This window comes from Penicillium paradoxum (assembly GCF_028828445.1).
Source record: "Penicillium paradoxum strain IBT 22861 chromosome Unknown utg000006l_segment0_segment0, whole genome shotgun sequence".
Classification (NCBI taxonomy): Eukaryota; Fungi; Ascomycota; class Eurotiomycetes; order Eurotiales; family Aspergillaceae; genus Penicillium; species Penicillium paradoxum.
This window is the reverse complement of record NW_026643184.1, coordinates 271329-294377: the sequence shown is the minus strand read 5'-3', so window position 1 is coordinate 294377 and position 23049 is coordinate 271329. Positions and strand designations below refer to the sequence as shown.

The window sequence follows — 23049 nt, the reverse complement described above, 5'->3', positions numbered from 1 at the left end:
ATCCGACATCCTCCGAAAATGCTGACGTAAAATGGTGCAAATGGGAAAATCGATGGTGCGCAGATCCGGACCCCTTTTTTATAATAGACGAATTGCCTTCCTTCTAAAGGAAGGCTAGTATACGATAAAACATAATATAGATTAGTAACTAACTCTCCCCTCCAGTAGATACCATTAATCGGGCTAATAAGCTTAGCACTAAGCTTATTAAGGAGCTTACTAAGTTAACGATCTACCCGCCTACTAAAGCCTAGAGAAACGCAGATTAAACGTCTCATTAACGGAAATACGCTTTTCTCGTAAAGGCTTGCTTGATATATAGATAGCATAGGGTTGTTGAGATAATTGAGATTTGAAGTACAAAAAGTTGGTTTTTTGAGAAGTGCTGACTGCTGAGAAAATAAGTGGTGGGGCGCACGATTGCCTTCAAATTTACGGTATCGCTCTGATCTCTTCTGAACAGGCAAAGGGACGATTTCATTAAACTTACGACTTTGAATTACAGTGGAGTAGCTCATCGACAGCAGGCAAACAGCCTGAGATTGGAGCCAATCACCCCCTCTCTGAGAGCGAATCCATCCCTAAGACATCTCTCTGATCACAGTATCCTTTATGACTATAATGAATTTCATTGTAGCCAGAACAAGTTCTATCGCGCCGGCAACAACATTATTCATCTTCATCAGAAGAGCCATTAGGGGCATCGCGGGTTCAAAGGCTATCAAGTATTATAAGCCTCAAGGGAGCGCTCGCTTCGTGTGGTTATCATACCAGAGGTTGGAGAGGATAGTAACGAAGAGGAGGGGTCAGAAGAGTGGCCAAGAATGTCCCAAATGGGAGGTCTTTGGATAAAACGGATAATAAAAACGCACGGAAATGGCAGTGCAGGAAAAGACAGGTCAGCACTATGGACACGTGCAGCATATGCATGCATGGAATCGTGGTGTTCGGGGCTGAATGAGCTGAAGAGTAGAGCGGCATGAGGGAATTTCCTCACGAATCAGAAAAAGGTCGGTGCGCACACACATACAACAGTGGGTATTCGCTGGTCATCTAACTACTAGTCAATATATGGCAGAGCGTACGGGATGCCCGGTTCCCTTGAGTCTATGGTCGTATGTGGGAAGACGTAATTGCATCTAATTCTATACTCTTGACGCCCACCCGCCAACCTTCCTGTTTCAATCACTACTTCTGCGCCGCCCAAAACAACACTCTATTTCTAACTTCTGCATCCTCACTGGATCTCCCATTATAGATTTAATAGTAGTAGACACCAGCTATGATCCATTACGAGTGCGGAAACCTTCAACCGAAAAAGGAGCCAATCCGGCCAAACATGGTAATTTGTTGATGCCGTTCCCGCGGCTCGACGACTAATGTAATAACTGACTGGACTAGCATTCCATGCTACCATATTTCCCCCAACGGCCTATCTACATTCAAATGACTTCTCAGAGTCCATCAGGAACTTCGAATGCTTGTTCCTCTTACCAGTTGTTGAAGGCATTGATATCAAAGCCCTCCCACAACAGCCTTCCATACTCAAGTTCGCGGGTCACTTTTCCCTCACTATCCCACCATATCGTAGATAGCATGATCATACCCGTGGAATCACCCTTCTTGATTCCAGGAGGAAGGTTGGGCTTGGCTGCCTCGGGAGGATCAACGTTCAATGTGAACCGTGACACGCTTTCCAAGACCGCAAACGAGCCGGGCTCGGAACTGCCGTGGAGCGAAATGGCCTCAACTGAGATATTTGTCATAAGACCGCCGAACCCCTTGTTCTGTTGGTACCAAGCCTCTTTGGGTGACCTGACAATACCGAGAGCTATATGGAAATAAAGTGTTAGAATGGTAATGGAGAAGGGAGATGGGAAATGGGCTCTTACGGATGTCGGACATGCGATAATCATCAGCCACCATGCTGTTCATTTTATCGGCATCGGCATTGGCGAAAGCTTCGAAGTACTCAGTAATGCGCGCCAGCAAGACCTTGTCCTCATGGTCTCGGATGCGGACATTGTTAAATGCGGGCGAGGTCGAAGCCATGTTGTATGGTATGTGATGGCGGTTTATCAGTCGCAGTAGGTGTTGCCAAATGACTATGGTTGCTGAAGGGTTGGGCCAGGAATCGAAGCCGTATTTATAGTTATATTCCTCAATTCGAGTAGATATTAAATCAAAAGGTCCTCAGGTTCTCCTTGCCTACACTGTGCTCCGACGCGCAGCTTGTCACACTTCAGCTGCAAGCTGGAACCGGTTACACATAGTTCAGAGCTACACCGTAGTGTCTGTAATGATCTACATGAGCGCCACCTGCAGGTTTTGTTCCACAGTGCATAACAGCCGGACGAGGTTGAGGGTGGAAAAGGAGTATAGAACATCTCAAGAAACTGAAGCTGATCACGGAGTACTCCGTAGGCGGAAAACAATTCACAAATAAACAGTATCGTGGGCCCGGGTGCCCTTTTGGTTATGGACGGAGCATCATGGATGGACTGAGTGCTCAATTTGGAATAGATGCCTCTGATGAATCCCGGAGTACTCCGTAATCGTGAGCCGCCAATCAAAGCCATTGAGTCTGAGTCCAGACTGAAATTTACTCAGTGAGCCTAACTGCCTAGGTCTGCCCTCGTAAAAGTGGCAGCCAAGATAGGAAAGCCCCGCAGAGGAAATATCCAGGGGGTACGTATACGGAGTACTCCGTAGCTACCTACATGTACCTACATGTAGTTACATACATGTACATTGTACATACATCGTGCATACATACCTACATCGTAACTAACCTATGTATGTAGGTACCTAGGTATCTCCATTGGCTTCCTTCTCCAGCAACCATCATGCTTGCCTCTCGATCTGATTTTTGTTTTTTGCTTTCTCCCCATTGGGATTTATAATGATGTCACCCTTTGATTCTTCACTTCATGGGAATCAATATCCATGATTTATACCTTGTATCATCATTTATGCTTTACAAATCGATCATATGCACTTGCCATCATAGAAACCAATAAACAACTTGCAATTTCATAGTCGTAGATTATGCGTGAGCCTTTCAACAATTGCAAGATGTCAATTATAGACCATATCCTCGCTGCACTCCCATAAATCCTATAGTTTATACACGACAAAAGGCACCATCAAAACCAATGCCATCCATGATTCCAAACTCACTGATAATGAACCGGCTATCCCGGGGAGGTCAGAAGAGCCCGTGGATGATGTTGCGTCCGATGGATTATCAGATGTGTCAGAGGAGTCAGACGTGTCAGACGAATCGTCTGATGTATCATCTCCAGAGCCCAACGAAGATGAGCCGCCGCTGCCGCTGCCACTGCCACTGCCGTTGCTATCAGTACCATCGCTACTGCGGTCACTGTTCGCGGTGGTTGTCGGGGTCGGGTCTGGTGTGCTGGGAGAGCGAGATGGGCCTGCAGACGTCGAAGTAATGATAGGTTCCGAGATGGTCTCTGTTGTATCAACATCTGGAGTCTCCGTCGGCTCCCAGTCCAGATATGAAGAACTCGTGATAACTGGAATCGTGATGTCACCGGTTCGTTGCTGGGACACAGAACTTGCCGCCAATGGTAGGACAGTTGTATCCCGTCTCACAGCAGCCGCCGGCGAGACAAGTATGACCGCCGACACAACCGCGTCCACATCTCGGCTCGCCTGAAATGAATGTACAGGGCGAGCCAATTGGGCAGCATCCGCCGGTTCCGTCTGAACAGGCGGTTTGTGTTGTTGCGGGGCACAACTACGCTTGGCGGGGTACGAGAGCTCGACCGGTGATGAGGGGAGCTACTGGCAGCATCCACTCCTCGCGCCAATAAGATGGCAGCGCAAGGCTAGGGTCAGGATGGATTGACAAGTGCGCATGATGAGAGATGTTTGAGGTGTCTCTTTTGGCCAAGAGAGTAGCAGACTGCAGGACCGATTGAGGATCTCAAAGAAAATGGGTAAGGGGTGTTTTCGAATTCCAGAGAACGAAAAATGACGCTTGTTCTTATACTTTGAGTCTACCAACCATCGTATTCAAAAGCTCAGGGGCAGTGTTGTCGTCGTTGTCTTCGATGAATCAAGCTCGTATCCAACCCCGCCTTTCGGCTGTTAATGATTCCAATGCACTGATATAGCCCATTAAGGGCAGAGACCTCTGCCACTTCGTATCGCCACATACATGGATGAGGCACAAGCGGTGGAATTGTTGGAATTACACCCAATCAGATGGTTGATCCGGGACCAGAGACCTTTATACGGGGTAGGCCGAAGATCACAACCTAATTTGATGCTGCGGATGTGCCTTTGAAAACAAACACACGGCTTTGGACTGGCAATTCTTGAGATTCCTTGGGAATCTGATACTCTGCGAGGTACATGCACACCGGTGTCTGTTGTACCTAGGTACGTGGCCCACTCTTCTTATACAACATAGTCTCAACTGCACCCTCAATTTCGGGGGTTCCAAATTAGAGAAAACATTGGCGAAGAGAATTTACGAATAAATTGCGAAGGACCAAACTCGGGAAGAAATCCTGGGTGTAGTCAGGATATGATATTGTGGGATGACATCCGTTAGGACCCCGGGTTGGACGGACATGATCGCGGGCCTGAGGCACTCTGTGGGTTAGAGGATATGCTTTCTGTATCGGCGACTCTCCAGCAAACGGGGTACCTTTTTCTTGCTTTTGAGGGTTGGGCGTGCCCCCAGGATAACCACAGCAATCGAGGGCAGTTTTGATGTCGACAATCCGACAACTTGATATCCCTTGTTGACCACGGGCGTGACTTAGACTGCAAGGCCCGATTGAGATTATATAGCGCACTCGAGCCCTCATACTACTGCAATAAAAGATATAGTTGAGGATTGACAGTCTCTCTTAATACCTATCATGCATCCCGGGCGTAGAAGAAATAGGACCCGAATCCGCAGCAACATCAACAGCAAAGCTGGCTTGGATAAAGTCCTCTAATTCCTCACTCACAGTCTTGAGCTTTTCCTTAACGCTCGCAACACCTTCTTGCCCAACGATATGGCGCGATGGAGGGTTTTCATGGCCGCCGATTGATGTGATGGCAAATACGGTCTCAGAGACCAGCACCTCAAGATGTGCGGAGCTTAGTGGTGGATGCATGGAGACAACTTCCGGACTAGAGAATGGTCCATTTTCAATGGAGCTAACCCGGGCATTTCCATCGTTTGCCCGACTGGGTGTGACAGGACTGTCAGAGAAGGTAGAAGCATCAGGTAATTGAGGTACTAGATGGTTGAGGATGCCGCGGAAAAGAGGCGCTTGATTGTTGGAAGGTGAATAGGCGGGGAAAATGGGAGGGACGCTAGTCACCAAGTTGGTGAGAATACCAATCTCAATGCTGCATTGGAAGATGGTGAGCTTAATGTTGAAAGGGGCGATTTCATAGGCCAAGCTCTGTGATATTGGTTAGTTCATGTAACGGGGTTCAGATGCCCAAGTATGCATAGAAAGACTGACATCGCAGAATCCTTCTAATGCCCAGCCTGCGGCGCAGTACATCCCCAATCCGGGTGTGCCAATATGCGCAGCTGTATATTGTCAGACAAATACCCAAGCACCCAGGAGATATGCTTCTTACTGATTCCCGAGATTATCATCACATGTCCCGATCGCTCTTTTCTCATATGAGGGAGCATGGCCTTGATGATATTGAGAGGTCCGAAATAATTGACCTCGAATTGATCGCGCACGAGATTCAATGTCTGAGTGGAGGCGGAAAGCTCTTCGACTGTACCGATGAGGGCTTTAAAGCAGGTCAGTACATCCCTGGTATAGTAGAGCACCATGAAGACCCAAAGTCCCACCTTGGCTTGTACAGCACAAAAGTATGTCGACCTTTCCGAACGTTGCGACTGCATCTGCGACAATCGCCTGGCATTCTCCCATCATTCTGTATCTCGAAATCTCATCAGTCAATCAGATCATTGAAAAAAAGCTTCTGGATTCCTGGATAGGACAGCGCACCGGATATCTAGCGGCACCGTCTTCATGCGCTGCTTCCAACCATCGCCGTGCTGCTCCACCTCCGAGAGGAAAGCATCGAATTCATCGCGACGACGCTCATCGCGTTCCAAAGCTGAATGTGCTAATCCGAGATACGCATAGTCTCCATGCGCAAGGACCTGCCGCGCAACTGAAAGGCCAATGGGTGAATCCCCCGCGGTGATCAACCATACTCGGGGCTCATTATGCGACGGGAATTGCGCGCCGGCATCAAAGGAGGGGTTATTGTCCATCAGGTTCAATGCCAATGGACAGGCACGCTACCCATCACGTTACAATTCAGATCTCAGAAAAAAACAGTATCTAGATATATAAATGAGTGAGGAAGATGGCCGGAGGGTCGGAAGCGCAACGAAATGCCAAGGCGGCGTTCCAAAGTTCCGGGGGCTCGAACTAATCGCGTGTTAATCAAACGGGTGCTAGCTGGCTCGCTGGCCTCTTCTCTTCTCTTCTCCATCCCACATCATGCCTGAACAGCCGCCACGCAGAGCGGAGCCCGGTGTATGTATTGTCCATTGAGTATACGTTGAATTTACTGACCAGTTTCCAGACGGGCCTCAAGGGTGCCCTCCAGGGGCTGGCAATTTTCATGATCGTCCAATTTGGTATCAACCAGTTCATGTCAAGCAAGAACAAAGATACCAGCACGAAGTCCAGTGCTATCCCCGCTTTCGCCGATCGCCCCGATCCGAGCGAAGTCGTCGAACACAGTGCCCTCCCCCAACTCGTTGCTCCCATCTGGCCCTCCGACAGCGCTGTCGATCTCACCATCTATGTGACTCCCTCTATCGTCGCGCCCAGCTTCAAGTCATCGGACGGTATTCTTGTGGCCCAGGAAAAGAACTTCACTATTGGAAACTACAGCGACGTTCGCGAGATCGACACCACTATCAAGCTCCCGAAGCAGGTCCAACAGAATGCAACCCTCTGGGCTCACTTCTTTTTGGCTCGCACCGGATACCAACTGGATCCCGCTGCCAAGGACTATAACACGGCCGATGCAGTTCATTTCCTTCGACCCCTGAACCAGTATCTTCCCAAGAAGAAGGTCAAGAAGCTGAAGAACCTCCTGTCTGGCCCCGAAGATGAAACTGAGGAGGAGGATAATACCCCGAGTATTTCCACCATGTCATACTACCACCCTAACTTCACTCTGTCCCTGATCCCAGACTCTGGAGATTTGAGACTGGCCCAGATGAACCCTGCCGCTCGCCAGTATTTACAGCTGGAGCGGACCGGCGCCCGCGATGTCAGCGGAAAGAACGGATGGTACTACCCGATCGCTTTCTTCAACACTTTCTGGCAGCTGAAGACCCATATGACTGAGTTGAACTCCACCGTTGAGACAGTGCCCCTGCGTATCACTGTCAACAACATGGCGAACTGGAAGTTCAATATCCTCAGCAGTGTTGACGAGGGCTCGAAGCAAAGCTCTCGCCAGGCTGCCTATGGCAACCCCGTTCCCGGCGGTGGAGATGGAACCGAATGGGAGATGGTGAAGGAGATCCTTTTGGATACTAATATTTGGCTTCTTGGCACCACGGGTGTGGTCACTATCTTGCACATGTTGTTCGAGACTTTGGCCTTCAAGAACGATATTGTAAGTAATATCCCACTACCCAAAGTGACTGTCAGTACATTACTAACGCTGTCATTTTCTAGGCCCATTGGCGTAAGAAGAAGGATGTTGTCGGTACTTCAGTTCGGACAATCCTGGCCAATGTCTTTATGCAGGCTGTCATCTTCCTCTACCTCATGGACAACAGCGAGAACACCTCTTGGATGATTCTGGGAAGTCAAGGATTTGGTATCCTTCTGGAATTCTGGAAGGTCACTAAGACAGTCGACGTTCGCTTGCGCCGACCCTCGGCCAACTCGCGCTTCTCGTTCCTGCCTTACGTGATTGTCTTCGAGGACAAGCACAAGCTAAGCGAGACCGAGCAGAAGACCAAGGAGTATGATGAAATCGCCTTCCGCTACCTGTACATCGTGGCTGTGCCTCTCCTGCTCGCATACGCCGCCTACAGCCTCGTCTATAACACCCACAAGTCATGGTACTCTTATGTCATTGAGACTTTGGTGGGTAGTGTCTACGCCTACGGCTTCCTCATGATGGTCCCCAGTCTTTACATCAACTACCGGTTGAAGTCTGTTGCCCACATGCCAGGTAAGGCGTTGACCTACAAGTTCCTGAATACTTTCATCGACGATCTCTTCGCCTTCACTGTCAAGATGCCCTGGCTTCACCGCCTGGCCACTCTCCGTGATGATGTCATCTTCTTCATCTGGCTGTACCAGGGCTGGAAGTACAAGGTTGACTACAAGCGCGTCAACGAGTTCGGCCAGGGAGGTGACAGCGATGAGGAAGAGGAGCCTACCCCTGCTGTCCAGAGCGACAAGAAGGAAGAAGTGGCTACCCAATCCTCTTCCAAGGCCGCTCCCAAGTCGTCCACCCGCAAGAGGAAGTGAACAACGCTTCATGTGCAGGTCTCGATGGCTGATAGCCAGAATCAGATCCAACCAACGCATTCGCATACGTAGTCACTTGCTCGGTCTCACCGTCGTAGTGAGCATCGGATCATAATTTTTACGATGTTGTAGCAAGAAATGTTTAATCAGAATTTCCTCTTCAATTAGGATATTTGGCAATATGAATATAGAGTTATGAGCTTCACTTCTTTATACGTAGATGAGACATGAGGCCAATCGACGAAGTAGAAGTACGGAGTAGAATCTCCATTGTTGATGGTTACCCGATCGGGTTTAAGGCGATTTCCGCACCTCCGCGCTCACTCGTTCTTCTATGCAACTGTCATTAGATCTGTGCCCACAAGCATGGCCTTCTTTTGTAATTACTCTTGAGTCCATCACAAATAATCACAATTGACACAGATTGGTCGTTGGGTTTTCGACGCGCGCAATTCTTGACGAAGCGCGACATTTTGCAATTACGCGCCAATGGCACTGTGTTGACACAAAGTGCATACCAGAGATTCTCGACGACATACCAATTGTGGAAGAAAATTGCAACAAAATTGTTTGGATATGGATAGCGAAGCAGGTAAGTCATGTAGGTGTCCCTTCACTTGAGTAATGTTAACCATCCTGCAGGTAGTAGCAACAAGCCAAGCGGCCTGCTTGATGCCGTTGAGCATTTGGAAGCCGGTATGGCCGAATAGCTCTCTTGAGCTGGCAAGAAATGATACTAACAATTTCTGACAGTCGCTTTTATCCCGCCCAAGCAGAGATATACAGATGCCAGTTTGTTAGCCAAAACAATCGCTTCAGACGCGTACGAGAGCGGCCTACCGCAATCCGTGCTGGCCCGTCTCCTGAAGATTCTGACTGCGAAAAATAACTTGGATCAAGGCACAGTCACAACTCTGATCAAGAATCTATATCCTCAAGAGAGAATTTCGTCCAGAAATGTCACTCAAGTGGTATGCTGTCTTGGGCCAAGCAAGAACAAACCAAGTCCCGCCACACAGGCCCTGCTATTGCGCTGGTTGATTCTTGCATATGATCTTTTCGAAGAGAGAACGCATCTTGCCAAGCTTTACGCGGTTCTCTTCAATCATTTGGATATGATCAGTCTGCGAAAACCCCTGTGCCACCTACTTTCGCTTATCACGAGACGAAAACATGTCAAGCCGTTCCGGATCCAAGCCTTGATGGAGCTGCTTCAGACTGCTGGTGGCGAAGAGAAGGAACTTATCAGCCTTCTCAGAACATTCAAAAATTTTTACCCGGAGATCATTCTGGGTGATTTCGGCGGTTCGAGGAGGAATGCTTTGTTCTTTAAACATCCAGACCCTGAGTGGTCAAGCCATGTCAAAGTGCTTCAAGATCGCAATCTGGAAAGGGTACAGGCGAACCAGGGATCGAGCTTCCAAGTGGTGCACCGGGGTACTGTGAAGAGAAGCAGGATCGAGGTGGTTATTCCTGTGCTACAAACCTCACGGGTATCCCACAAGCACACGTCCTTAGAGGAACTTCGTAATATTGGTCATTTTGTCGACAAACTTGACAAGATCGAGCTACCAAATCAAATTATCTCGACTTTGGGCGATGCAATGGCTCAGAAGTATCTGCATCTGGTCCAATCCGAACTTGCAAATCACCGTCTGGATGAATGGTTGAGAAGCTTCCTCGAAGACAAGTTGGAGGTGTTACGGGAGGATGAGGATGATGAGCCCGAGACATTATCATATGTGTTGGATTCTGTTGTAGGATATGCTTCATATACCAAGGTAAGTTATTTAGGAGATTGTTGTAAGACCTGTCACTAACAAGATAATAGGATCTCCCATCATCAGTTCGTCATTTTTTGAGGTCCTATCTACAGATCTGGAATGGCAAAGATAATCGTGATCACGTCTTCCGGCTTCTTCAGTACATTCCCCTCGAATCATTTGAGTCTCTTCGGGGTGAATTATTGTCACCTCTAGAGTCAGCTGTGTTAGATCAGAGTCTTTCCTCCAGAACGGCGTTGCTGAGTTTCTACTCAGCGTTAATCAGCCAATGGAGCGTGAAACTTCGATCGGAACCGGATGCGACGATTCAATCAGTTAATTTGAGCCACACTATCGTGCACGCCGAACTTCTAGCATCCTCAATACTGGAGTTGTCAGCGGAGGACGAGGAAAAGACGTCCAAGCCAGCTACAGTCTCTGTGCTCGACTTCTACAGGGGCCTTTCCGAACTTTTCTCTCACGCGCCCCAAGACCCTCGATTCCGACTTACTCTTCCACATGCACAAACCGTGTACACACTCGCCTTCACACCCAGCGTTGCTGTGATCTCAAGTCTCAACTACATATTGGCAGTGTACAAGACTGCGTTTGAGGCCTCTCTCAGTTCCCAGATTCTTCAAGCCAAAAACACACTGCCTTATGAGACGGATCTCGTTGGTCGGTTCAACGGCTATGTCATGGATATGTGTAATGTGCTGTGGCGCAACCGTGCACTGAATACCGAAGACCCGAATGCACTGGGTTGCCTCATTCCGGCATCGACTACAACTGCCCTGACAAATTATATCAAAGAAGTGTCCGAGACAGCCAAGCACTATGATCGTGAGAGTGCATTCCATGTTAGTCTTGCTTCGATATTCTCTCTCAGCCATCACGCTGCGTTCTGCAATCTATCTGCGGCCTGTTTTTCGGATCTGGAAGAAGACCAGAAGGTTGCGGATGACCGCCCGAAACTGAGGAAGCCGGCTACTCAGAAAGTGCTGCTGGCGCTGGAGAAAGATGGTGGTGCCAAGATTACATGGCAGGAATACCGGGTGCATATGCTGGATTGGTTGGATTCGATAGGATGTCGGGGTACTGGCATTCTGATGAGAAGCACAATGAAGGCTTTACGCAAAGAGTAATAATGATAATAGTTCAGCGCAGTTGGATACCGGTGAACTAGAAATGAATATTTCCATAACGCCATTTGAATGCTTGGTATCGATATCTACATACATAATTGTACAATGTTCGGCCTAAGACAGAATCCATCTCAGACTGACAACACAACAGTGCCGAGGGGACTAGAACTTCTCCGTCGAGTTTAGATAGATATCCTGAACGCTGGGATCTTCTCGCAACGCGCTCAAGAGATCTTCAAGGTCTTTCACCTGTTCTTCATCTTTGACCTCGACCATACTATCTCTATTGGGATCCCAGAAGATCTCCAGTTCCTCAATGTTGAGACCTGACAGTTTTGCAAAACTCTCGCCAACGGTTTTCGTCTCCGACGGATCAGTCAAGATCACAAGACGACCCTTATCATCGGTCGTGATGTCCGCTGCTCCCGCTTCGATTGCCTGGTCCAAGAAGTCGTCTGCATTCGCATCATCTTTCTTCTCCATAACGACTCTTCCTTTTCTCTCAAAGAGGAATGTAGTCGGAGTGACAGTCCCACCGTTGTCCTTGATCATGTAGCGAATGTCCTGTAGCACGCGCGCCTTCTGATCTGTTTGGCACTCCACCACCGCAGCTACCGAACCAGGGAACATAGCCTCAATCGTCACGGATTCCAATGCTTGGCCAGAAACACTCAGTCCTTGACCGCGTGCAATTGCTGCCTCAATAATGATTTTCGGGATGGAGGCTCGTTTGGCATTCGATAGCGCAAGAGCTAGACGAGGGTTATACTTCGTGTCGGGTCCCCACACTAAAATAAGGCATTAGAACCTGAGATATATGCGCATACCTAGACAAGATACATACTCTGTGTAGCACTGGCAATCTCCTTGCCCACTATTTGGCGTTCTCTACTCTTTGCTTTGTCGTTTCTGGCCTTGTCATGCTTGATTGTGGACCATTTGTTGTGACCGGAGAAGATGGCTGAGGATGTACTGAAGGAATGAGCTTCATGGTAGGCAGAATCGGTCCACCGGGGCTGCCGTAGCAGCTTACTGAGCCTGAGAGCCATAGTGCTTTTAGCTGTACTCTGTAGACGAAGATCCGATCTGCATTGAGATTCGCGGGCTCGGGCTGCTGTTTATCCGATCTCCGCGGGCATTGAGGCCACACGATAAGGAGAACATGGGGCTGACGTATTCCCTGTGAACTTAACATCTTAACCCTTTGCGCCATTCTTCCTAATGGGGCGAGGCTTGCCCTGAATTCATTCTATGTCTTCCTCTGATGCGGTCCCGGCACCTGGCCCTGCACACAATGGGGTTCCTGATCTTGACATCCCCAAACTACATGCCCTCCCCTCCGAACAACAGGAGCTGTACATACTTACCTTCACCTCCGACCTAGTCCAGTACATATCGAGATTGGAAGCCGCAGAAGTTACAGCAAAGCAGAAAGATCTCAAAAGGGAATTGTTCAAGATCTTGAACATCTCATCACCGACCATCACTCGAGTCCTCCGCAACAATCTAGGGCGATGTTTTGGCGCAATACTCAGCAAAGGGGATCGCGGGATCCTCTTCGAAACCATCACCGACCTCTTGGCCATTTTGAACGCTGGCAAGAGTGAAGCAGAATTGAAGACAAAGTTCGCTGCAGCGCATTGTCTGGGAGAGGTCTTTGCGACAGCCGGTGACAGCGCATTCATGCAGTCCAATGTCGCAACAACGGGTGCCCTCAAATTATTAAAATCAGCAAGCAACCATACTGGTCTCAGGGGAGTGATCTTTTCAGTGCTGCGAAAGATCGTTGTTGGACTCGGGGTTCCGATCGACGAAGGAACCGCTCGCGACATCTGGAAACAGGCCCGAAATGCTGCCACCAGCGACAAATCTACTTTTGTCCAAGTCCATGCTTGTCGCTGCCTGGAGCAGTTGATTGCTACGACTCCATTTTTCGATAACACCAATGACTTCGACCACCTCAAAACACTTGTGTGGAAGGTCATCGACAGCCCCGCTGCGCCGGTGCGGCACGCCATAGCTGCGGTTCTCGGTCGGGCTCTGATTAATCTACATGCTACGGATGCGCACATTACGACTGTCCCCAAACCGAAATCGAAGAAGGCGAAGCGGATGTCCAAGAAACCTGGCGTGGGGCTTGGAGAGGAGGACGAGGCGGAGATGTCAGAGTCCTCTGCGCCAAAGAAGCCAGACTCCCGTCTGTATTTCCTTCTTCCAGATTTGTTGAAACAGCTTTCGTCCCAATATTTGAAGAGCACCACCTCTAACCGCTCACGTGCCGGGATCTGTATATGCTATAAATACGTTCTGCGCAATTTGGGGGACAAGATTGTTGAGGATCGCTATGGAGAAATAGCGACCAACTTGCTTGTGGATCTATTGAACCACCCAACCGTTACATATAACCGGTTCCGCCTACTCATGACCAGGAAGTTTGTTAAGAGCATCCTTGAAGATACCATTGGTCAGGAACTCTTGCGCGAGAACAGTCAGCTCAACGCTGCCAGATGGCTGATCAATGATATCCTCAAGGACTATCCTCAAGTTATCCAGGAACGTCGTGAACCAAGCAAGTACACCTTGGCAAGCGCTGTCAGCGCTCTGTCAGCGTTGATTTTATCCCTTGGCTCTGCATTTAGCGTCCACGCTGATAGCTGCCGGGATGCCCTGCTTCAAGTGCTCCCTCATCCTAATTACACTGTTCAAGTTCACGCAGCGCATTGTATGCGTAACTTTGTTCTCGCTGCGCCCTACCAACTGCTGTCATGTGTGACGATCTGCATGAACAGTCTGAACAGAGAAATTGGACAGCTAGGTGCACAGCGGCACTCACCTCGCCGGTGTGTTGGTTATGCGAACGGATTATCCGCAATGCTCAGCACTTCTCGTCTACAGCCACTGTATGGAGCAGTGGATGTGTTTGCGCGCGTTTTCACCCAGGCAACTGATCTTCTCAAAACGAGCAGCACTTCCGAGCTCCGGGTTGCGAGCGTTCAGATCCAGGTGGCATGGATTCTGATTGGAGGTTTGATGCCGCTTGGGCCCAGCTTTGTTAAGACCCATTTGTCCCAACTCATGCTTCTCTGGAAGAACGCACTCCCTAAACACCTTGGCAGGGAGAATGCTGCCCAGCCTGGCACCCTTGAGATCAGTTTCCTCACTCATGTGCGGGAGTGTGCCCTGAGCTCGTTGCTTGTCTTCATGGAATTCAACAACAAGCTGATCACATCAGATGGCGCAAAGAGAATCAGTGCGATGTTGCAAAATACCGTTGAATTCTTGGATGACTTGCCTAAACCCAAGGCCATGGAAGATATCTCACAAAGACTGCATCCCTCTCTGCAATTACAGGATTACACGACCTTGGTGCGCCGGCGTGTGTTGCAATGTTTCTCAAAGCTTGTGCATGCTCATCCTCCCAGTCATGGAGATATCATCTCCCAGTCCAGTCTTCTCAGTCTAGCCATCTCGTCGTTTGCAGACCCAGATGCCCAGTACAAGCAACTGGAAAGCTCTATATCTGGTTCTGCCGGGCAATTTGATGGTCTTTGGGATCTATGCGATAATTACGGGTTTGGTGTCACTGGACTTTCTCGAGAATATCTGCGTGCTACATTTTCCGGCACGCAGGAGAATGACAAGCGGCCTGCCTGGTCTGCACTTGATTCCGTGGATCAAGTCGTGGATGACACCCTGGCTTTCCCTATATGCCAAGCCAGTGAGCATGATGCAGTTCTTCTTTACAGTCTGCGAGACGGTGATAAGCTTGCTGTTGACCCCCCGACAACTGGAGTTGTAAACTCAGCAATTGAATTGTTCTCTGTTGCCCTTGCTCTTCATTCACCCAAAATCCAAGAAAGCAGTGTGGAACAGATCGCTACGTTCCTCAGCTCTCCTGGCCTGCAACGAAACCCTGGCAGGAAAGCGGCGCTAGTCATCAACATCTCGGTTGCTCTCCTACAAGCCCTCAAAGTCGCTGTCAAGGAGACAGGATTCGTGGCTGGCAAGCTCAACCCCTCCACCGATAAGATTATGCAAGAGCTTCTTCAGAAATTCGTCATCGATGCCGATCCTATTGTCCGCACGATCGGCGCTGAAGGATTAGGCCGGCTTTGCGATAGCGCTGGCAATGCATGCACTAATACACAAGTCAACTGGCTTGTTGACACCATTGTCGAGAACAGAGAGCCCAATGCCAGAGCTGGCTGTGCCGCCGCTTTAGGATGCATCCATGCTCAAATTGGCGGAATGGCAGCTGGTCTGCACCTCAAAACCATTGTTGGCGTGTTAATGTCTCTATGCAATGATCCCCACCCAGTTGTACATTTCTGGGCACTTGGGGGCTTGGAAAGAGTCGCTAACTCTGCTGGTTTGACATTCTCGCCTTTTGTCTCTGGCTCTTTGGGGATGCTGGCCCAGCTCTACAGCGCCGACACACACAACGAGGAGGCAGCCGCATTGGCGACCTCCAACATTGAAATGTCATTCTTGACACCAGTTGTAATCAGTCGATGTGTAGACGCTCTCATCAATGTTCTTGGGCCGGACTTGCAAGACATTGCCAAGACTCGCAATCTTATTTTGACACTGCTTCGCCAGTTTCAGTTGGAAGAAAACCCAGCACTGGTCACAGAAAGCTCCAGATGTCTGGACCATCTATCAATGTATGCCTCGAGTTATGTGGACCTTGCAGGATATATGAAACGATTGCAAACCGAGCTTCGGGCAAACAACATGATGATGCGAGATGTAGCTGTCCGTGGACTTAACAACCTGATGAAGCGAGATGCATCCTCTGTCATGCAGACTGTAGGTCAGTCCTTGGAAGATGACATCTGGCTCGCATTCGATGAAACCCCGAACAATAAATCGATCAAATCAATGATCCAAGATTGGCTACAGCAGACTGCTTTGACAGAAACCGAGTCGTGGATTCAACGGTGTCAAAATATCATGACCAAAACGCGCCATAAGGCAGAGCCATTGCCTACCACGGCCATTCAAACCGCCGCTGCAGACATTCCCGATGACGAGGTTGCTGGCTTTGCTTCAGCTGCCGCAGAAGGACAGGGCGACGTTGCGAATGAAAGCATATCTGGCCAAGAATTGTTGAAATGGCAGACTCGCAACTTTGCCATGAGCTGTCTTTCTGAACTTCTTGCTACTGTTCAAGAGGCAATCTTGCCGGACTCTGCCATTCCAGCGGAGCTGGCTCTCCAGAAAAACGTGGGAGATATTGTGAGAATGGCCTTTTCAGCATCCACCGCGAACGTTATTGAGTTGCGCGTATGGGGATTGAAGATCATCGACCAGGTTCTTACCATGTTTGGCAAGACACCTGACCCAGACTTCGCTGAGGCCTCGCTACTTGAGCAATACCAGGCCCAGATTGGATCTGCCCTTACCCCTGCCTTTGCTGCTGACTCGTCCGCGGAGCTGGCCTCTGAAGCCATTAATGTTTCTGCTACTTTCATTGCAACAGGAATCGTCACCAATGTCGACCGCATGGGGAGAATTTTGAAACTCTTGGTGTTGGGTCTTGAGAACTTCGCGAAGAACCCGCAGACTACTGAAATCGGTGACCTTAAAGGCCTAAACTCCAATGCGCGAGTGATGGTAAAACTCGCTTTGTTCTCGGCTTGGGCCCGTCTTCAAGTCGCTAGCATCGATCATGAGTACCTGACTGAGGTTGTCCAGCCTTATATTGCAAAACTCACACCTCTCTGGCTGTCTTCTCTTCAAGAGTTTGCTCGCCTGCGCTTTGAACCAGATATCTCCGGTAGCTTAGGGACAATCTCAAGCAGTGATCTGGATGAGGTGTATGCTGCATTGAACCGTGAGACCCTATTGAAGGTAAGCCCGGGTATCTGCCTTTTATATCAAACATACGCTAATAATACCTCTAGTTCTACCAAGACACGTGGTTGTATTTGGTTAATGCAATTGCTGGGCTCGTTGAAAAGGATATCGATTTCGTGTTTGATGCCTTGGATGGCAAGTTGCAGCTACCCGAGCCCAGTGGCGCGGAGGATGAGAAGAAAGAAGAGAAAGCCCTCAAGAAGGAAGGGAAAGGACATGACATTAATTACCGCGAAGAGCCCGTTGCCTTCTTCTTTGTCTTATTCGGTTTGGCTTTCGAATCTTTGGTTGACCAAGGAACCTCGGCGTCACAACGATTAGAAATTCTTCAGGCTCTGAAGAGGATCCTGAGGCCAGTCATTTCTGGAAATGCCATCTACCAGGATGCAATCTTCACGGAGACTATGGACAGCTTCGCTCGTCTTGTATTGACCGAAACTACTCCAATCCAAACGGTCATTGTTGAAATTGCCCAGAATTTATCACTGGACCACCCGGCAGCAAAGGGTGACCAGGAGCGCAGTGATCATCTTTCCGATGACATTGAACAACTTTTCGAGCTCACGCGAAGTATCATTCTCGTACTTGCCGGCATGCTTCCCAACCTTCGGGAATCAACACCACTTGCACGATTCAACGTCACTTCGGATGAGTCTTTGTCTCTGATTCGTTTGGCACTTCGCTCCCTCGTCGATGTTGCATCCGTCTTCCCATCCATTATCCGCAATGATCTCCACGCTTGCATTCTTCACATTTTCACTACCATTCTCGCCACTGGCATATGTCAAGCAGGGGTTGTGCCCCAAGCCCTTCCCATTTTCAGGCAGTTTGTTCACGGGATCACCCACGCCACGGAATCGTCCGAAGACCTTGATGTCGTGTCATTCCAGCTTCGGGGATGTCTCACGCGTTTCCTGACCATTCTCACCATCGCCCAGCGACGTGAATCGGATATTTCCATCCCCTGCGCCAAGAACACACTACTCGCCATCACCTTCCTCCTCACTGCCGGCGCACACGTCATCCCACCACAGGAGCCAGTCCTGATTCGAGTACTGGATGAGCTGCTTGACTGTCTTCAGGATGTCGGCCTTGCCACTGTGGCAGCCAGCTGCATTCGTTCGATCCTCGTCAAGCCAGGTTCTCGTTCCATCACTGATGAAGTGATCAGCCGATACCTTGTCCCACGACTGATCGCCTTCATGATTGGCTGTCCCTTAGACAACGGCGATATCCCCAGCGACCCCGAAAACTCACGCACAGTGGTAGCTCGCACTCTCGTCTCTTGCATTTCCAACGCCACCTTCTCCCCATCTGAACTTCCAGCTGCTCTTTCCCTCATCATGTCAGCCTTACTGGCACGCGCCAAGCGTGAAGGCGAGTCGGTGCACAAGGAATCCGCCGGCCATCTCCTCGAGCTTGCCAAGGCCGACCAGCTTACTTTCCGTTCGCTTGTTGCAACTATGAAGCCAGAACAGAAATCTCTTCTCGAGGAGGTTCTCCGTAGTGCGGGTATTGGAGCTGGTGCCTCCAAGACTGGCGCTGAAGCGGCAGATAATGCCCCCCAGGCTGCGCCGAGTATAGCATTGCGTATGGATTTCTAGTAACTTGATACTGATGGGGATTAAATGAAACTTTATGAGTCAATTAAATGAATACAATTGTTCTTCGCGGTAATGCAGGGGGATTAGAAATAGCAAGAGATGATTATCCCAAAAAACATGTCTACGTAATATAGAGAGGTATTTCTTTATGGCAAATAGCTTTGTGTTTCATCACCTGCTCAATAAATCCTCATTTGGTCCCGTTATGTCTCTTCCATGTACGCTTATCTTCGACCTATTAGCTGGGAGTCTGAGGCTCTGAGCCAAAGCTACCTAATCTACATGTATTCATACAGATTAGTCCGAATGCACATTTAATGCTGCATACTCCAGACAGAGGGCTGCAGGGGGCAAAAGCGGTAAGCCGGATGAACCAATGGGGTTTAGCCCCAGGGCGGTGGCAGTAAATAGATAAGGTACACCTGGAGCTTTATCCGGACAGGACAACAATCAACTGAGGCTACAGTATGCGTCACCTCAGACTTTCGGTGTTATTAACGTCGATTCTCTATGCAATTGGAATTATTGCAAGTGAAGATTCCAACGATGTTTCCGTTTTGATCAGGGAATCTGGACGTGCCAGTAACCAGTCCCTGTTATGGGGCCCCTATAAGTCGAATCTCTACTTCGGGGTGCGTCCTCGCATTCCAAAGAGTCTGTCGGCGGGATTGATCTGGGCAAAGGTTGATGATTATACCAATGCTCAAACAAGTATGAATTTTCTGTTGGTTTGGTTGTGCTGATGTATTGTGAGGCTAACCTCTATTGAAGACTTTAGACACACCTGTGAACAAAATGAAGGAATGGCTGGGTATGGTTGGGATGAGTACGACATCCGGAAGGGTGGCCGGGAGACCATCCATGATGCTGGAAACGACCTGGACTTGACCATCGATTTCATCAAGGTTCCCGGTGGTCAGCATGGTGGAAGCTGGGGTTTCCGAGTTAAAGGTACACCTAGAGAAGGTGCAAACCCTGACCAGCCTATCTCGATGATCTTCTATTCTACTCTCGAGGGCTTTGGACATTTGAGTGTTGATTCTGAGTCCTCGGAATCCACCGGTGTTGAAGGCGATGTCAAGCTTGAAGGATACACGACAGAACTGGGTGATTTCTCCATCGATGTCACCACTGGACCAGAGACCAACACGTATCCCCGCTATAACCACCCAAGCTCTACAGATAAGCCATTGGATCGCAGCTTCGTTGCTAGTGTGGCCTTCCCAGAGGAGCAGCTTTGGCAAGCAAAGGGAATTTTCTTCACTCAGTTGAAGGCTGAGGTTGATGCTGCCCTCGAAAAATATGGAAAGGAGAACATTCCCCCGCCGGCCCAGCTGTTTACGATCAAACACAAGCCTGGCCAGGGTAATGGCCATCTTGTTCAGAAAGTTTTCACCGGTGCATTCGAGTTTGATGTCTTATACTCTTCTGGCTCTGCCCCCGAACCCTTGACCTCGGACATCCTCACTAAGGAGATCGATGATGCCTCGGCCTCATTTACCGAAACCTTCGATCAGCTTCTCTCGCCCCAGGCGCCATTTGACTCGCCTAAGTACTCGAAATTTTCTAAGGCAATGCTGTCTAACCTCATTGGTGGTATTGGATACTTCCACGGTGATGATGTCGTGGATCGGTCCGCAAATCCTGCTTATGAAGAAGAGAATGAAGGCTTCTGGGAAGAGACCGCTGAGGCTAGGGCTGCTGTCCAGCCTGTTCTCGAAGGCCCCAAGGAACTCTTCACTTGTGTTCCTTCTAGGCCGTTCTTCCCCAGAGGTTTCCTTTGGGACGAAGGATTCCATTTGATGCCTGTAATCGAATATGATACCGACCTTGCGTACGTTTGCACCTCATCTAGTTGACTCATTTCTTCTGGCTTATATACTGACTTTTACAGGCTCGAGATCATCAAGAGCTGGTTCCATCTGATGGACGAGGATGGATGGATTGCCCGCGAACAGATTCTGGGCCAGGAGGCACGCAGCAAGGTCCCCAATGAGTTTACCATCCAGTATCCCCATTATGCAAATCCACCTACTCTGTTCATGGCCCTGGAAGCATTCATGGATAAGGTCAACTCCAACATCAACAAGAGCGAGGAGTCCGCGTCGCTGGACAACCAAGATGTCACTGCTACACTGCGCTCTGCCACAGTCCGATACCCGGAACTTTCTGAAGCATACCTTCGTTCATTCTACCCGCTCCTGAAGAAGCACTACAACTGGTACAGGAACACTCAGCGCGGCGATATTAAGTCCTACGACCGTGAAGCATTCTCGACCAAGGAAGGTTACCGCTGGCGCGGACGTTCGGTGCAGCACATTCTCACATCCGGCATCGATGACTACCCTCGAGCTCAGCCCCCGCATCCCGGTGAGCTGCATGTCGACCTGATCAGTTGGATGGGAATGATGACCCGCGTTATGCGCCGTATTGCGGAGAATCTCGGCGAAGAAGAAGATGTTGAGAAGTTCGCTTCTTATGAGACAGCTATTACTCGTAACATTGATGACTTGCATTGGGATGAGAAGGAGCAAACCTTCTGTGATGCGACTATCGATGAGTACGAAGATAGTGTTCACGTCTGCCACAAGGGCTACATCTCGATCTTCCCCTTCCTGACTGGTATTCTGGGCCCTGATAGCCCGCGTCTTAAGGCTGTGCTGGACTTGATCAGTGACCCCGAGGAATTGTGGAGCGACTATGGTATTCGCAGTTTGAGCACGAAGGACAAGTTCTACAAGACTGATGAGAACTATTGGAGAAGCCCTATCTGGATTAACATCAACTACTTGGTGTTGAAAAACCTCTATGTAAGTGTTGCTATGTGTTATATTGGGTGCCCGCAAAATCTAACTGAACATTCCTAGGACACTGCCTTGGTCTCTGGTCCTCACCAGGAACAGGCACGGGAGATGTACTCCAGCTTGCGCAAGAATCTGGTCGAGAATGTGTTCCGAGAGTGGAAGAAGACTGGGTTTGCCTGGGAACAATTCAACCCTGACTCGGGCGCTGGGCAGCGGACACAGCACTTTACCGGCTGGACCAGTATGGTGGTGAACATGATGTCTATGCCGGATTTGGCTGCCCCCGAAAAGACCACTCATGACGAGCTGTAAGCTATGAGGCTTTGATGTGAAAAAATAAGTTCGTCACGTAGATTAGAAAGTGATCATTCTGATAGTGGTACGCAATCTTTTATCCGACATTTGAATCGAGTCCTCGAACGCCAAGCTATTTAGTTAATTCGTATCCCTAGTTTGGAGCTCAGTGTCGGCGATCGTAGTCATCTCGGTCTCGTCTGCGTTCGGGGTGTCGCCGGCTGAGCGCCGGCGAGTAACTGCGCTCCATTCGTCGTCGCTTCTGGTGCTCCTCGTCTTTGCGACTAGGTCGACTTCTGGACCGGGAGGCTGAGCGGCGTCTGTGATGATCTCGACCGCGAGATCGCGATCTGGGCCTGTGACGATGACTGCGGTGATGACGCTCTCGGTCATCATGGGGTCTGCGGTGCCTGCGCTCCTTGTCCCGTGCCGAATCTTCACCGCGATCATGTCTCCTGTCTCGTCGCGGGCTTCGGCTGCGATCGCGTCTATGTCTGTGGCTCGACCGGTGATCCTTATCTCTTGCTCCAGCATCTGGCATCTCTTCTTCTTTTGATACCGTTTCATTGCTGTTGTCACCTCCTAGGGGGACCATATTGGCATTCTCAGATGCCTTTGGGGGCACCGGAAGACCCAGCGCGATGGCCATTGCCTCTTCCTCGGCCTCCTTGACACGCTGCAGTTCCTCCCGCTCTTTGCGAATTCGTTCCTCCTCATCTTCGTTGCCCTTAGCATACCAGTTGAGATCGCGATTTTGTTGCCACCTGCCGACTGGTGCCATCACCGAGTGGCCTAGGTAATTCTCGCGGTGGGTGGAGCTTTTGACATCAGACCACTTGAACTCATCGCGGCCGCCGCTAGGACACAGATTAGCGAACATTGGCAAGAAAATCAGTAACTATTACCAGAGAAACTTACCGGCTGCCTTCCTTGCGAATACCAGCAACCAAATCCATTGTGTGAGAAGATGAATGTGAATGTGTTGGAGCGAGCTAGCAAGGAGGAAGAGCATACTGCCGGCACGTGCATAAGGCGGTTGTGGTGCATAAAGTTATTGCCGGCAGAAA

At 49.6% G+C, this 23049-nt stretch overlaps 9 protein-coding genes across 9 annotated transcripts; 4 read left to right on the top strand and 5 right to left on the bottom strand.

Moving 5' to 3' along the window:
• Positions 1-1490: 1490 nt before the first annotated feature.
• On the bottom strand, positions 1491-2052 carry N7457_006618 (uncharacterized protein; the record flags this gene model as incomplete). Its single annotated transcript, XM_057177662.1, has 2 exons — positions 1491-1831; positions 1893-2052. 2 exons carry the CDS (start codon positions 2050-2052, stop codon positions 1491-1493), a joined length of 501 nt encoding a protein of 166 aa, XP_057029406.1.
• Positions 2053-3117: 1065 nt separating this feature from the next.
• N7457_006617 (uncharacterized protein) lies at positions 3118-4606 on the bottom strand (the record flags this gene model as incomplete). The annotated part of the gene is made up of 2 exons (XM_057177661.1): positions 3118-3729; positions 4589-4606. The coding sequence occupies 2 exons, from the start codon at positions 4604-4606 to the stop codon at positions 3118-3120; spliced, it is 630 nt and encodes a 209-aa protein (XP_057029405.1).
• A 280-nt stretch (positions 4607-4886) lies between these two features.
• N7457_006616 (short chain dehydrogenase/reductase family protein) lies at positions 4887-6277 on the bottom strand (the record flags this gene model as incomplete). The annotated part of the gene is made up of 5 exons (XM_057177660.1): positions 4887-5435; positions 5499-5569; positions 5620-5784; positions 5846-5931; positions 6006-6277. The coding sequence occupies 5 exons, from the start codon at positions 6275-6277 to the stop codon at positions 4887-4889; spliced, it is 1143 nt and encodes a 380-aa protein (XP_057029404.1).
• A 232-nt stretch (positions 6278-6509) lies between these two features.
• Positions 6510-8513, top strand: N7457_006615 (CLPTM1 family protein; the record flags this gene model as incomplete). The annotated part of the gene is made up of 3 exons (XM_057177659.1): positions 6510-6545; positions 6595-7644; positions 7707-8513. 3 exons carry the CDS (start codon positions 6510-6512, stop codon positions 8511-8513), a joined length of 1893 nt encoding a protein of 630 aa, XP_057029403.1.
• Positions 8514-9089: 576 nt separating this feature from the next.
• On the top strand, positions 9090-11421 carry N7457_006614 (Mis6 domain protein; the record flags this gene model as incomplete). Its single annotated transcript, XM_057177658.1, has 4 exons — positions 9090-9105; positions 9156-9209; positions 9267-10294; positions 10345-11421. The coding sequence occupies 4 exons, from the start codon at positions 9090-9092 to the stop codon at positions 11419-11421; spliced, it is 2175 nt and encodes a 724-aa protein (XP_057029402.1).
• Positions 11422-11583: 162 nt separating this feature from the next.
• N7457_006613 (post-initiation translation factor DPC29) lies at positions 11584-12479 on the bottom strand (the record flags this gene model as incomplete). The annotated part of the gene is made up of 2 exons (XM_057177657.1): positions 11584-12209; positions 12266-12479. Coding segments are annotated over 2 exons (840 nt in total), but the record flags the coding sequence as incomplete, so codon positions are not given.
• Positions 12480-12672: 193 nt separating this feature from the next.
• Positions 12673-18884, top strand: N7457_006612 (AP-1 complex accessory protein LAA1; the record flags this gene model as incomplete). The annotated part of the gene is made up of 2 exons (XM_057177656.1): positions 12673-17274; positions 17328-18884. The coding sequence occupies 2 exons, from the start codon at positions 12673-12675 to the stop codon at positions 18882-18884; spliced, it is 6159 nt and encodes a 2052-aa protein (XP_057029400.1).
• Positions 18885-19351: 467 nt separating this feature from the next.
• Positions 19352-22000, top strand: cwh41 (mannosyl-oligosaccharide glucosidase; the record flags this gene model as incomplete). Its single annotated transcript, XM_057177655.1, has 4 exons — positions 19352-19595; positions 19656-20718; positions 20779-21694; positions 21752-22000. 4 exons carry the CDS (start codon positions 19352-19354, stop codon positions 21998-22000), a joined length of 2472 nt encoding a protein of 823 aa, XP_057029399.1.
• A 123-nt stretch (positions 22001-22123) lies between these two features.
• N7457_006610 (MMtag domain-containing protein) lies at positions 22124-22938 on the bottom strand (the record flags this gene model as incomplete). The annotated part of the gene is given in 3 exon segments (XM_057177654.1): positions 22124-22531; positions 22542-22839; positions 22901-22938. The coding sequence occupies 3 exon segments, from the start codon at positions 22936-22938 to the stop codon at positions 22124-22126; spliced, it is 744 nt and encodes a 247-aa protein (XP_057029398.1).
• Between the last annotated feature and the right edge of the window lie 111 nt (positions 22939-23049).